The sequence below is a fragment of the Fringilla coelebs genome (genome assembly GCF_963513975.1).
Source record: "Fringilla coelebs genome assembly, chromosome: 3".
Classification (NCBI taxonomy): domain Eukaryota; kingdom Metazoa; phylum Chordata; class Aves; order Passeriformes; family Fringillidae; genus Fringilla; species Fringilla coelebs.
Genome location: NC_140030.1, coordinates 99,531,996 through 99,546,432, shown reverse-complemented (window position 1 = coordinate 99,546,432; position 14,437 = coordinate 99,531,996). Strand labels below are relative to the sequence as shown.

The 14,437-nt window shown below is 39.8% G+C and overlaps 1 protein-coding gene across 2 annotated transcripts in view; it reads right to left on the bottom strand.

The window, feature by feature from the left end:
- The window catches only part of VPS54 (VPS54 subunit of GARP complex), a 47,543-nt gene that overhangs the window by 20,486 nt on the left and 12,620 nt on the right, over positions 1-14,437 (bottom strand). Inside the window, exons 6-11 of one of the 2 annotated variants that reach the window (XM_084203188.1) lie at positions 12,841-12,875; positions 11,414-11,545; positions 8,580-8,965; positions 4,576-4,702; positions 3,429-3,536; positions 1,073-1,128 (exon numbers count right to left, since the gene is read on the bottom strand). In XM_084203188.1, coding sequence (XP_084059314.1) covers positions 1,073-1,128; positions 3,429-3,536; positions 4,576-4,702; positions 8,580-8,965; positions 11,414-11,545; positions 12,841-12,875 — 844 coding nt within the window. The remainder of the gene's footprint in view (positions 1-1,072; positions 1,129-3,428; positions 3,537-4,575; positions 4,703-8,579; positions 8,966-11,413; positions 11,546-12,840; positions 12,876-14,437) is intronic. The other variant, XM_084203189.1, reaches the window with a different exon arrangement.

The following is a 14,437-nucleotide window of genomic DNA, read 5'->3' as shown; positions in this document are numbered from 1 at the left end:
CTGTGTTATTAAGCCCACTTAAAGGCTCTATTTGCAAAGCATTGCAATGAGACCATTTCTGCTATGAACGTACAAGTCAGCAGTTTGTGGCAAAAGGGCAGAAAAATAATTGACAAAACAAAAATTAAACCCTGTAATACACAGTTAGGACCCAAGAGCAGAAGACTAAACACTTGAGAATGGTGATCAAATATCCAATGTGTAAAAATGACCCTGTGCCCAGTCATTTCTCAATCTGGGTATGAATTCCATGCAGGTTTTGCAACTCACTTTGCTTTTTCAGCTGGACTATTTTTATTATCTTGGGGTAACACTTTGCTGAGTCAAGTGAATCATAAAGCCATAGAAAACACAGAAGCTGGCAGGGGCCCCCTGGGGCCTCTGGAGCTGCCTTGGCCAAGCCCTGCTCAAGGCAGGTCCAACTACACGGGGTTGCTCTGGGTCAGTCAAAGCCTGACCATGTCCCAGAACACAGACTCCACAGCTTCTCTGGGCCTGTGTTCCAGTGTTTGACCAGCCTTCTGGGAAACATTCTCACTACAATTCAGCTGGAATTTCTCATCTTCCACATTACACCCACTGCCCTTGGGGCAAACCCTGATAGGAGTCTGGCTCCATCTCCATCTCTGCTCTGGCATTTGCTTGGTGAGGTTCCTGACGGACCATTTCTAGGGCTAAAATTGTCTGGTCTCCTCTCTGGATAGCTCCTGTTCTTGATTGTGGGGAACTTAAACTCAAGACATGCTTTAATACTAAGTCCCAGATAATGGCAACAGGGGATGCTTTCAAGTAGAGATGTATTCAAGAGATATATGCTTCATGTAGTGAGATTCACAGAATTTAGTACTAATTTCAAAGGTAAATTTAAGGTAACATTAGAATATGAATGAGAAGTAAAACAATATCCACCCAGAGGTGGACAAAAGCAGTCTTAAGATGCAAGAGAAGAAATAATCCTTAATTATAGAGAAATTTAAGCAAAAATTAGAATAGTAAATTTATCTAAGCTAAAAATCATACTATCCCCACCCACCAGCACCACAAAAAAAAAAAAATCTGGCTGCATACTTACTTAACAACCACTTCTGTGTCTATTTCTTCTATCTGCGATACCGTATTAACCACACACTGTCAAATTTTAAGGGGGAAAAAAAAACAAAACAAAAAAAGATCTTAGCTTCTTTCTAACCACTGCTGAGTGTCATAACAAACACATTAAGCCTCAAGTTAAATAAGGAAAAGTAAAATAAGAAAAGAAAGAGATACTTGTATCACTTGACAACTTGTTTCTCTAAAAACAAACACACACAAAAAAAAATCCCCAAAAAAATCCAACCCCCCCCAAAAAAAAAAAAAACCCAAAGCAACTGGTGCATACAAAACTGGCCAGCTTCTTCAGGTCTCCAGTATAATCAATTTTCATTCCAAACACATCTACAGTTCTACAGCCATTTCATTCATCTCTTTTCCCATTACTTGTAAGCCCAAGGTACAAATCAACTCCACTCAGACTGAAAAAAGGCTTTTCTCCCAAATGCCAGTCAATAAACTGAACAGATGAGTAGTAGAGTGTGAACTCATCTTGCCTTTAAGCAAGTTTGTACAATCCCAAAGGTGACTGAGGGCTGCCACCTCAAGCTACAAGGGTTTTACCTCTGCTCTGAATAATAGTGGTCAGTACAGAAGCTTCTGAAGAAGAACACAACCTTGTTCTTCAACTATGCAGTGTGCTCAGTGCTTACAAACGTGGCAACAAAAACCTACTTAAATTCACTGACCAAAACAGCCCAGCAATGCATTTGAAGAGGAAGCACATTTGAGGTGTGGCAAGAAAAGAGTTTCCTTTATTAAGGAAAAGTACCCCTAAGAGTTGAGACAATGGGCCACCATACAAAAGCATTGCACTAACCACACAGGAATTACACAAATCCTGCCTATTTTCCTTATTGAACAAAAATTTACACTGGAATTTGATTAAACATTGTCTACTATTAACCAGAGGGAAAACCTGAAAAACCCAACTTAAAATTTTCCCAGCAGAATGCGAAAAGCATTTTGAGACTGAGAATGAGCAGAAAAACAGGGTGTGCTATTATATGATCAAACTAAGAATCTGAAGGGAAAAAAAAGTCTCCTAATGACTGCTGATACAGGCAAGTGAAAAGCCAGTGGAGACTGCCAGGCAGATGAACCGCTTTATCCTGGTGTTTTTCTTTTTTTTTTTTTAAATTTACTAGCAATATGGGCCTAGCCACCTTGTACAACCAGACCAACAGAACCACGGGGCTACAATGTGAAAGGGATTAGAACAGACAAGTCTGGCTTAAAACAAAAATCTTTAAATAACAGTATTAAAAAACCAAATCCAAACTTTTAAAAATTAGGTTCCCAACCCAGCCCACAATGCAGCTGGGAACTGCAGACTATCCTATGAGGACAGGAGATGCCCAGCTCAGCACCTATCTCCCAGCCTTTGAGATACAAATCAGAGGGAGTTCACAGCACATCAGAGCATAACTCTAAAAAAATCACCTATCTCTAGGGAAAAAAACCCCTTTCTTCCACAGTATTTTTACATTCATGGGAAAACAAAAATGAGTAAAACTGAAAGTACCACACACACCCCCTAAGTTCAGCCTGAGATCTCTTTGCAAACAAAAGTCATCATGTCACTATCCAAATTACCCACTGTATTTCCCCCAAAGCAAGAATCTGAATTTTGTTCAATTATTGATTTTAGCTGGTCTTATCAATAAGGTTTTTTGGCTTGAAATACTCTGCCCTAAATGGCAAACCACCACACCAATGCAGAAAAGGATTTGGGGCTTAAATTAAGGATTTTTTAAAGGTAAGCACTTCTACCTTCTCCATTACCTCATCTTGCTCTCTCAGAAACAGGCAAGGATATTTTCCAACCTTTTATCATGTGCCTGTGCTAGGTCTGTGTTAACATAAAGCCAATATTTTCTGTACCATTTGCAGGGAATTCATTTGTTTAAACTGGCAAGTTCTTTGATTCTCCTTTATGTGTTTACACCAAGAACTCCAGGGTTTTGCTTTACAGTGTGCTGGGAAGGAGAGATTTTTAGTGTGGTTTTGGAGTGTTTGTTTTGTTGTGGGTTTTAATGAAATGTAGTGCTATGACACAACTCTACTATTTCAGAGAGCCACGTGTTAAGAGAAAGGGAAGTTCACAACAACGTTAATTTTACAGAAAAAACAGGGAGTGTATGTTACCTACACCTTCCAAAAATTACTCTGTAAAGACCTTTGTGCTTCAGGGAGCCCTTAAGTGTCTGCAAGCTCAGCTGCTCTGAGAGGCCATCAGTCACCAAAAAACTTCATCAGAGCTGTTATTAATGACTAAAAAAATTATTTGCAAGGGGTAGAGAAAAGCTTGTCAGGTACGTTAGAAATGTTTGTATTACCTGTTTAATTATATTCTTTGCAGTATTAATCATTTCATCTCCATATATTTCATAAAAATTTAGCTTCCTTTGTTTTAGAAGTCCAAATACTAGAGATACAAGTCTCTCCTATCAAGAAAAAAGAAAATTAAAAAAACCACACATGAAAAATATCAAGGTGAAGACAATAAACAATTTTAAGAAATTGCACAGCAGTAAGACAGTTCATGTATCAAGTACACAGTGAACAGTACTTAGGTCAATCCAATTCCTCCAGACTAATGCCAGGCTTTGCCTATACAAAAAAGTTCCCTGTGACAACACCAGCTGAGTCTCTTCCTCCCACCCCTTTTCCTGCCAATTCCTCAAGTGAGCTCATTCACAAGTGCTTAAGCCTGTGGATATTTCTAACCATGAGTGAGTTTCCTGATCCTGATTAAGACTGACACCAAGCTCAGCCCGAGTGAGAGGCTGGCACACTGCAGCACAGAGGGCAAGGAACCACAGGGCAGAAAGGGGAGCATTGCAGTGCTACTGCCAACCACTACATCTCATGAAATGGATTAAACAAGGCTGGACAGGTCATAGGCTCTAGCAATTAATAAAGAGCCCTACAGGCAAAATCCAGAAAAATCTTTTCTGGGCTAGAAAGCAAACACAATAGCCTAATCCTTGTATGTTTATGATCTTCAGAGGAATGAGGAATATATATCTATACATACTGCAAATGAAGCATGCATTCAGGGCAAGCATATGCTCGGTATAAGCACCCATAAAAGCATGGGGAGACAGAATAAGAACAACATGCAAATATCAGCTTTCATTGCAAAACTTAAATTTTACAACCGAGTAGATCAGAGTCCATGTTCTTTTCCACTTACATACTTAGGTTCATGAAGTGAACTCAGTATACATTTAATCACAGAAAAGAGAACTGATTAATTTGAAAAAATAAAGTGGGCCTGGATCGCAGTTCAAAGTTTAATTAGAATTATTTGATCTTATCAAGCACAAAAATAAATGGGCGGGGAGAGGTGTGGATGAGAAGGTAAATAGTCTAAAATTATAGTGTTGCTACTAGAGACCTGAGAGAATTAGTTGGTGCTAATTAAGTATGTTAAAGATGCAAACATATTCATGAGACAGTTTATTTCAATAACAGACATACCTCTTCTAGAATTTGGCAATCATCTTCTAGGGGTCTATTTAAATCATTGCGAGCATAAGTTGAAAACTCTGCAATCATCATTTTATCTATCAGTTTTTCCAGTTCACAAAGCTGTGAGCCAAGATGCCTAAGAAAAACAGCCATTGAGATATGAGCTAAATAATCAACCTGAAAACGAATCATTAGTTCACAGTTGAAGAAAATAACCACCCAGCAGGAAATTTCCATGCAATCAACACTGGCTTAATGGGAGGCTCCAATCTTTCACTCTTCAGAGCAACTGAAATCATGCATTTTTCAGAGGCACTGTCACCTTACACCAAAACATATGGACTTGAATATTGATGGAGGATAAAATTTGGAAGTAGGGCTTTTTTCTTTTCTTGGAAGGTGCCAAGTACCTCTCTGCCCAATGAGGTGAACCAGAACTAAGAATACTCACTGCTTGTCAGCATAAAGGTGTTAAAAGGAAGGAATACTTTTGCTTGTTGAGTTCCTCAGATCATCAGTCCACAAGTTCTTCTAATTCAAACATTTGAGCTTTTGATGTGATAACAGATTAAATTCACATGACAGGATGGCTTTCATAGAACACACAGGAGTTTTTAAATTTGCCATTTTTTATCCTACTCTAAATGAAAAATATTTTTCCCAATTATGGGAGATTTTAGACCATATTTTGCAGACTGTTGTGATACAGAACCACAAGGGAACTTCTCACATCAGAAATGTCAACCACCCTTTAAAAGTGTGAATTTCAGAGATGTCAAACACTCCAGGCTTTTTAACTTCCACTAACAGCTGGGAACAAGAATCTGTAAAAATCAGACTGCCTTTTCTTTAACAAAAACAAACAAACACAGACACTTTGCAAATGAGAATTAAGTGGAGCTGTGACATTTTAGATAAGCCTAGATACAAAATGGGGGGGATGAACATGGCTTTCGTGCAGGGTCAGTGTAGCCAAATCCTTTGCTGTCATAACTTATGACTCCTGGTTTCTCCTCCTTGCAGAAACCCAGATAGCCAGCACTGAGCTGAAGTCCAGGAATCTTGCTGGATTTAAGTTGAGCAGATTAACTTATTTATTTTAATTTCAAGATGACCAGGGATGTACCTGCTTTTGAAATCGTTCAATAATTCATTGGAATGGACAAAGCAGGCATATTTAAAATATCTAATTTAAGCAAAAATAGTCTGTAGAAAATCCAAGCCAGTTGCATCATGGGCATTTCAGAACAAACACAACAGGAAAACACCCCAAAGATTATTATAACTTGCGAGACTGCAGGACTAGGAGCCACAACACAAAGGCTCTTACTGAGGTAAGCATGAAGATGCTCCTTGGTATGTTATTTCTGTGCTGAACTGCACTGAAACACACCAAAACCTGTCCTCTCAAAACTCAGCTAAGGAAACATCCAACAATAGCTCCCAGCACCTACCCTCACCACTTTGTCCAAGAGGCTCTAATTCCTAGCAGCCACAAAAATCCCTCCAACCTGAAACATTCAGGAACAAGTCAAACCTTAATTCACACTCCAGAAAAACACCTTGGTAATTATCTCTTAACAGGTACCACTCACACATCAGATCCTTTCAATGAATACTGAATATGACAACTCTACCATGGAAAATGATGACTGCAGGGTAAAGCTTCTTTTTAAATACATAAATGAGAACTATTTTTCCATGCATCAGCTTTTACTGAATAAAATACTATAAAAGTGTGGTTTGCCAGCATTCCTGGGGGGAAAAAACCCCAAAACACAAACCCGAAAACCAAACCACCCCCCACCCCCCCCACCAAACAAAAAGCACTGTATCTCCATCACCTCAACAAGGACTGTGAAAAGGATGCAGAAAGTGTTTTCGCAGATTTTTAAGTTAGTTAACACATCAGCTTTCTTTTGTAAAATTAAAAGGGTGAACTTGAAAAGGTTAGAGCTCTAAAACTTTAATTCTATCCTACAGTAGCAAGCAGTTACAACTGACACATATCATTAGTGACATGAACCCAGACTAAAGACAGCAATGTATTACTTCACACAAACTTTACAATTTTTAAATTTTTTGCTACAACTATAAACAAACTGCATTTTTCTCTGCATACACTATGACAAGGGAAAACTTTATTGATGATTTGAGTAATTTTCTTACTGCTTTATACTGAATGATTCTGACATGACTCAATTGAAAACACCAAATTCTACAAGCTGCCATATCAAGACTAAAACAAGATGTTGGGAGTTTTTTTCATCAGATATTTATTAAAAAAATAGTAATTATTTAGAAAATGTGTTATTGCTTTAGAAGTATCTTGCTAAATAAACTGGGTATTTAACTCACTTGACAACTGCATCATTCCTGTTCAGAATAAAGCAAGAAGATACCTTTGGATTTTTTTTAGGAAAATCTGAAGAATATGTGCTTTTTAAAAAATTTATTTATTTTTAGAAACACAACATTCTACTGAGAAATTTTATCAAGACTTCCATCTTTCCACTGCATATTATTTCTTCACAAAAGCTATATACACAGGCCACTGTGAGATTTGGAAACTGTGCTGGGCTTCTCAACTGCATTTGCATTTCTGGTGGGGTACAAGACTTAGGTAGCTCTTAACTCACCTTTGTGAGCCTTTACTGTCCAAAGCAGAGAGGACATTTCCCACACACATCACTGTCTGTAACTACCAAAACAACCAGCTAAGCTTTACTCATAGAAATTATTCTTTACAGACAAGATGATTATCTAAATATGTTCCACACCTGAGGGTAATTTTGAAACAATGGCACATTCTTGGGACATCATGCCAATCAATGACAAGAGAATGGCACTCTCTGCTGACAGAGCACACAGGTTACCCAGCTGCAAAACACAGCTGATTCTGAGTGATGCTGTCACAGGGCTGTAGAACTGCACTGACTTGTCACCAAGGTCAATACAAAGGCGACTCAGTCAAGGGCTCTGCACCAGAATCAAGTGGTTGATAGCAGGAACACTAAAGAGGATAAACTGCACGGAGGCCTCTGAAGAGAGACAACTTACACTTTTTAGATGGTCTGTTGCTAGGTTTTTTAACAAAAACACTTACAGCAACATTACCTAAATAATTTATTAGCTCTTTTAATTTTTTTTTCTTTTTTAATGCTTTTTCTAGGACATTTTTCTGAGAACTTTTCTACATACAAATTGAGTGTTTTTCCAAACTAGCTAGAAGACGTGTTAGGTACTTGCCAGAAGAGATGGACAAGAGCAGTAACTATATAAAGTTCTGAACATTCATGTTGCAGGTACTGAGCAGCAATCATGCTTCCATTCTGAAAGCTGTGGATCACTGGGCTGCAGGAACCACAAAACCTCTAAACAAAGCACCCCTCACCCAGCATCAACTTAGAAAACTTAGCACACAGCTCCTCAGCTGGCTGATGCAAGCCTTGCAGCTGATTTAACCACACACTGCTTCTGCCAGCATCATGCCACACTGGCAGCTTTGCATGCACCACTTTTAAAGTATCTGTATCTTATGACAGCTTATTTTACATCAGGTAGAAGGATTCTACTGTGTTAATATTCCTGCTCCTTTAACAACTCCAGCCCAGGTCAGCCACTAAAGACACAGGTTCAAGGGCCCATTCCTGGGGTGCCTGCAGGAGGATTGCAGACCCCCAAGCGGAAAACACCTCAGCTACAAGCCATGCAAGATGAAAGTCCAGCCACAGCTTTGCTCTCATCTCTGCACCCCTAAAACATCTGTAAACCAGAACAGAGGACAAAGCATTTAGATGTAAAAAGTTCACTCCACTCCAAAAAAACCCCACCCCATCTCTGGCAAAGGCATTAGTCACACTGCTTATGCCACACTTACATTTTATACCGTCTGTATTACGTCCTCTAAGAATGAATGAACAAAGGTGGAACAAATCCCTTCAGCCAACATAATGTGCTCAACACATTCCAGCTCTGCTTGCATTTTATGTATTTCCTACATGGTTACCTACCGGAAACTGTGAATACCTTGAAGCTCTTGCTGTAACACCTCTTGTGTTGTTGCTATTAAATCCAAAGCTCCAACATACTCTGAAGTGGAGAGCAGCAACTGTACTGTGGGCTGTGTTTGGTGTACAGTAGCCATTAACTTCAGTTTATTGTATGCTTTTATACAGTTATTTCTGGTGAGTGACAGTCTTAAAACTCGAAGCGATCCTTCACACATTACTTTATCAATTTTAGAGATTTTCTCTCTAAGCAATTTTACAGCCTGGGAGGTTTTCCTGAGGTAGTCCTGCAACTCATGCTGAGAGGTCATTGCATGAAAAAATGCTTCTGAACGGAGAGAAATCTGATGAGCAATATTGACTTCCACAATGTCCAGATAATGGCTCAGCTGGGAAGAGGAGGAAAGAGGAAAAACCAACATTAATGTTATGACCTGGAAGTTTTATCGCCATACAAATACACTTTCAGAGTATTTGTCTCATTGTATCATAGGGAAATTTTGCTAATAGAAGTTAAATCCCTTTGTTGTCGTGGTTTAATAACTTCTTAAATTATCTCAAGATCACTGAGGGAAGACTGATTTGATGCCTTTCCTGCTTGAAAATAAAAAGTTAGAAAAGCAAATAAATCTAAAATACCCAAAGTTTTGTACCACATGGTTTCACACTGGCCACAGAATACGGACAATAACCAGGAGACAGCTCTGCATACTGGCTGGCGAGCAACAGTATATATATGCAGATAAGCTATGAAATTTGGGTCACTGAAGCTGCTAAAGGTGCAGCCGCTATATTTGATAACACACCACTGGAATGGCTCTGCTTATTTAAAAAGCTGTAGTACCTTCTTTGTACAAAAATCTCCAGGGTATCTCTGGCTGCAGTTGTACTTCTGCCAACCAGCTGGAATTAGTACTAAGCCTATTTCCTGTGTGCTGGCACTGTGGGATTCCCAGAGACAGAGTACACCTACATGTTCAGATCCTGAAATTCAAATTCTCCATGTCCAACAGTTACCAGACCACTGTGCTGGTCTGATTCTTTGACTGTAATAGCTCTGTGTTTTGGCTTAAGCTGAATATGCAAACTCAAAGGACTGAGGCTTTGGGATGCTCATCTGAATGTTAATACTCAGATGACCTGGTTTCTCAGAGGTGCCAAGCATTCAAACCTCCTGCTGAATTTCAAAAGGCCAACCAGAGATGGAAAGGAAATCCAGCTGGAGAATGTCTCCTCCTTGGAGTTATTTTCATACTGCTCCCCATGGATACAATAGGGAATTATACAACATACAAACCCACCTTTTTTGTTCACATCTAATTTAATCAGAAGCATCCTCCATCAACCTGCGGTGACACACCTAGCCACAGGGAAAGCCAAGACAGACTCTGACACAGGGATCAGAGAAAGGGCTTATTACAAACAATTATTTATGTTATTGGACCAACCAGATGCTCCAAGTCCCTTCACTATGCAAAACAAGGTAGAAAAAACAGAGAAAACAGCACCTGCTTCAAAAAGCTTCCAGTCCCAATGTAGGGCAACACATGGGAGGAGGTAAAGATGACAACACCATGAGGAAATTTTTGAAGTAGATCAACAGCAGTCTAAAAGATCTTGCTTAAGACAAAGTTTTCAAAATCCTGTTGGAAAATGGTGCCTGGAGCTAGGGACAATTACAGCAGCAGGGTGCATATTTACATGTGGTAAGTGTAAACCTCGTGCAGTTCAGAGGCTTTAAAAAGTAAAACAACAAATGTGGACTCATTTCAGTCATATGAAGCAGTGTTTTCACTCCTCTGCATCAGTGAGGCCTCTGGGTCTGTTTCAACACAACTCCTTTCTTGTGTCCTTGCTGCTTCCAGGCACATTTTGGGAATTTCACAGCATATGCCAGACACTGCTTTTTCATCCTCAGACAACAACTGCCCCAAAAAACTCCAAAGAAGCCTTCCTCCAACTTTAGATGTGGATGATAACCTAAAAAACCTCTGAGTTAGCCTCCAGCAGAGCCTGTCACTCCTTCCCGAGTTGGCAGGAGAGGAGGAAGACTAATTCCCAGAAACTTGGAAACACCTTCCAGACAATCTCATGTTATTTTTTCCTAAGGTACCTTATTTTTTCCTAATGTACCTCACTACTCAGATTTTCTAAAAGCATTTTATGGGCATTTGTACTGTAAAGCTGACTCACTGTGAGATTTTCTGTATTATGACTACATAACTAGCAAAAAAAGATAAAAACAACCAAGAAGAGACTTCTGTTTCCAATATGAAAGAAACCACTCTGCTTTCATGTTCTCCTTTGTGAAATGCAAAAACAGATCAGTGCAGACAACAACAAAAGTAAGAGGAATCTCCTAAAACACAAACACCACAGGATTTAGTATTGTTTTTAACATAGAAACTACAGTGCCTTGAATCTGAAATTTTCCTGAGATGTTGGAAAGTAACAGTCTGACAGAGTGTACAACCTGTGCAATCCAGCCTTCCCTTCTCACAGACTGCTCTTCCTCCTAAGAAAACTACTCCACACCTCTGAAGTTCTCCATATATAGCTGTTTCAGTAAGTTACAGCTGTCGTGAAAAGCCAGTTGTTACATCATACACAGATTCTTTTTTTTCAGATTTGACAGATTTACTAAGCAGGGAAAAAAAGTTCTCTTTCAGTAGGATGCTTCCTGCATGACTGCCTAACAATCTGCAGCCTGATGTAAAATGAGAGACAGCAAAGCCCACAATGAAGTCTCAAGAAACACTACACAGCAGCAGCCATGGAGTTCCTTTGCAGTATCCACCAGCACTGATGGATAACCATAACTTGTGTCAAAGTTGTACCTTTTCTTGAAGTAACTTGGAGGAAGCTGCATCACGATTTCCTTTTCCACCAGCGGTACTAAAATGAGACCATGGTAAAACGGCATTAAATGTTAAGGAATCTTCCAAGGCAAAATCTGGTTTCATAAAAATCTGAAACAGAAAAACAAAAGAAATAAATGTGCCTCACTCACCCCTGTACTTTTTGCCCCAGTTAAACACATATCCTGTCTCTTTAAGCTAACAGAGACCTTATTTGTCGATTTCAAAATCCAGATTTTCATTTATCTGGGCAGACAAATTCACTCCAGACCTTACAACCAATGCACTTTAAAAGTCATATCCTTCTGAAAGTGGAAGTCACAGCTCCAAAATTACATATGGATTCAACCATCTGAGATGACCTAAACACCCCAAGTGTGCAAATACAGGCAGCTTTGAAGTGCAGGTGGGCCCTCTCAAGGATCTGAGCAAAGCTTCTCCACTAACAAGGGCATCCTGCTGCTGATCTGCTCATTCCTGGGGCCACAGCTCCCACCAGGCTGATCATCCAACTGGCTGTCAGGGCGCAGCATGTGTTCCCTGGGAGGGAGCAGAGCCTCAAGCTGACATCCTCTAGGCTGGATGTAGCAACTGCGATGGGAACAGGAAGAGTCAGTAACATGTAACATTAACCACACCTCCTGGAGAACTACTAGTCTAAAATTCTCTCTGGTAACATTATTTATACTTGACAAAACCTTGAGCTTACAGGCAAGCAGTAGAACCCTCTTCCTGTTATTAATGAAGTGTATTTAAAAGGTTCAACGCAGACTCCATCATCACACCACACTCAAGCATTCTTGTTTCCTGGACTTTAAACACTGCTGCGACAGCTACTCAAGTCACAGCCTACACGACTGGCACAGAGATGCTGACCATATTAATACTCTGACTCCTTACTGTACCTACTAAAAAATTATTCAGACTAAAATGGAATCTGGAGCTGTGTCTTTTGCAACTGACACAAAAATCCACATCATGTATGCTCCATGCTTATATGCAAGCGAGGTCTGATCACGGATTCAAGTAGTTAAACGTAATGCTGAGTTGTACACTAGGCAATATCCAAGCTTTTCTCAAACTATTCACAAAGGGAAGTTTTCCCTTCCTTCTAGACTGGCTAATTCTGCTCAGCTCTGAGGTCTTAACTTCATTTATTTAAAGATGAAAAAAATGATGGTATTTGTATTATACTTTAAGAGAAAAACTGAGACCATGGAAACAGTAAAAAAAAAAAACCAAAGCAAATCATCCTGTCTTAAAATTCTGAGCACCACAGATCCTCTTGAGAATCAACCCAAATTATCAGTGAGGACAAAATTTCTACAAAGAACACAGTACATGCATATATCCAACACTTCATGTGAGAAAGCCTTACAACAGCTCCAAGTCCACAGAAGCCATACCTTAGGTACTTGTTCCAGATCTGTCCTGGATTTATCTAAAATTAAACAAAACACAGGTAGTCATTCATGAGCAAACAACAGGAAACAATTCCCTTGAACAAGTGAATCCCATGAGGAAGTTTTCAAGACAATGATGCCATGTTCCTCATACAGGGGGAATAGGTTTACAAACTGAAATGAAACTTTCTGACTGAACATGAGGAGAACCTTGATGACATTAGGACAGTCAAGCATTGGAGCGGGCTGCCCAGAAGGGCTGGGTACTTCAGAGATTTTCTGGATATATGTTTGTAGATATTTTCTGGATATTTCTATTTTTCTTGGTAAAGCTTTGAATGGCTTGGTCTGACCTCACAGCCAAATTGGCTTTGAGATGGCAGTTGCAGTAAGGGCCTTCTGAAGTCCCTGCCAACCTGAAATATTCTGATTCCTTGAAGTACTCTTTTGTCCTTTGCAGTTCAGGTCTCATGCCCAGACTACTCAAGGGAGCTTGCACTTGGCTGCTTTGGCAGTGTCAGTGTTTGTCATACAAAGCAATCCACTTAGCACTTCACATTCATTAGTGCACTGGCAAGGGCCAATAAAAAAGGTCCTTCTAACATCATCCCAGTTTTAATGCTTCAGACTGTAGCTGCCCATATAATCACTTTTGCACAGCACTTGGAGACTGGATGCACTAAGACTGGCAAGAAGGATGAACAAGGGCTTGGGCCAGAGTCCCAAGCACTGACCAAGCTGCACAGCAGCACTAATTCCCATGGAGTATGCTGACCTGACAATTGCAGAGGGTGAGAGAACTGAGTTGGGAAAAGAGTTAATTCATTATATCCCATCAGAACTCGAAGAAAAGGCCAATTCAGACTTTTGAGGTTCAGCCAAAATCCCCTGTCCCACCTTACTCATTACTTCAGTGGGCATTATGAAGAGGGGGCACACTGGAGGACAAAAAAGTTGAGGAATTTAAAAGCAATAAACCCATATCTCTGCTGGACAGTCTGCTCAACCCTGACAAACATGGCAAGTGCTACCCCAGCATCAGCTCCCATACTGCTCTCTTTGGTTTTCACTTCATTTGTCTCTTACTTTATTTGTATCAAAGTACAAAAGGCAACCTTGGAATCATCCTGCTGTCCTCAGCCTTTGGACAGACCACTTCTTACAGGAGTGAAAGGCTAAGTCTTGTGGGATGGGTTAGAGGAAGACAGGAAACAGTAACAGCAGAATTTACAGAAAATCACAAGCTTCAGTCTACCAAATGATGCTTCTACTAAGAACTGTCCAGCTACACAAGGAGCTCCCAGTTACTTTGGTGACAGCTACTTTCTCTTTTTAAAAACACTCAGACTCTTAAGATGGATTAAGGTGAGACTGAAGAAGGCACTTTGATTTTGCAGTATGCAGCACAGACAGATTCATTCTGGAACAGCTATTCCAAAGTAACACCAACACAGAAAAACCCCACAGAAGGGCTTCCTTTTGCACAGAAGAGGAGAAAGAAAGTCAGCAGAAACAACTTGATCAGAAGGAGTAAACTACTGAATCCTTTTTGCTGTATTACCTGTAGACATTGATATAGATAAGACTTACCAAAGAGACT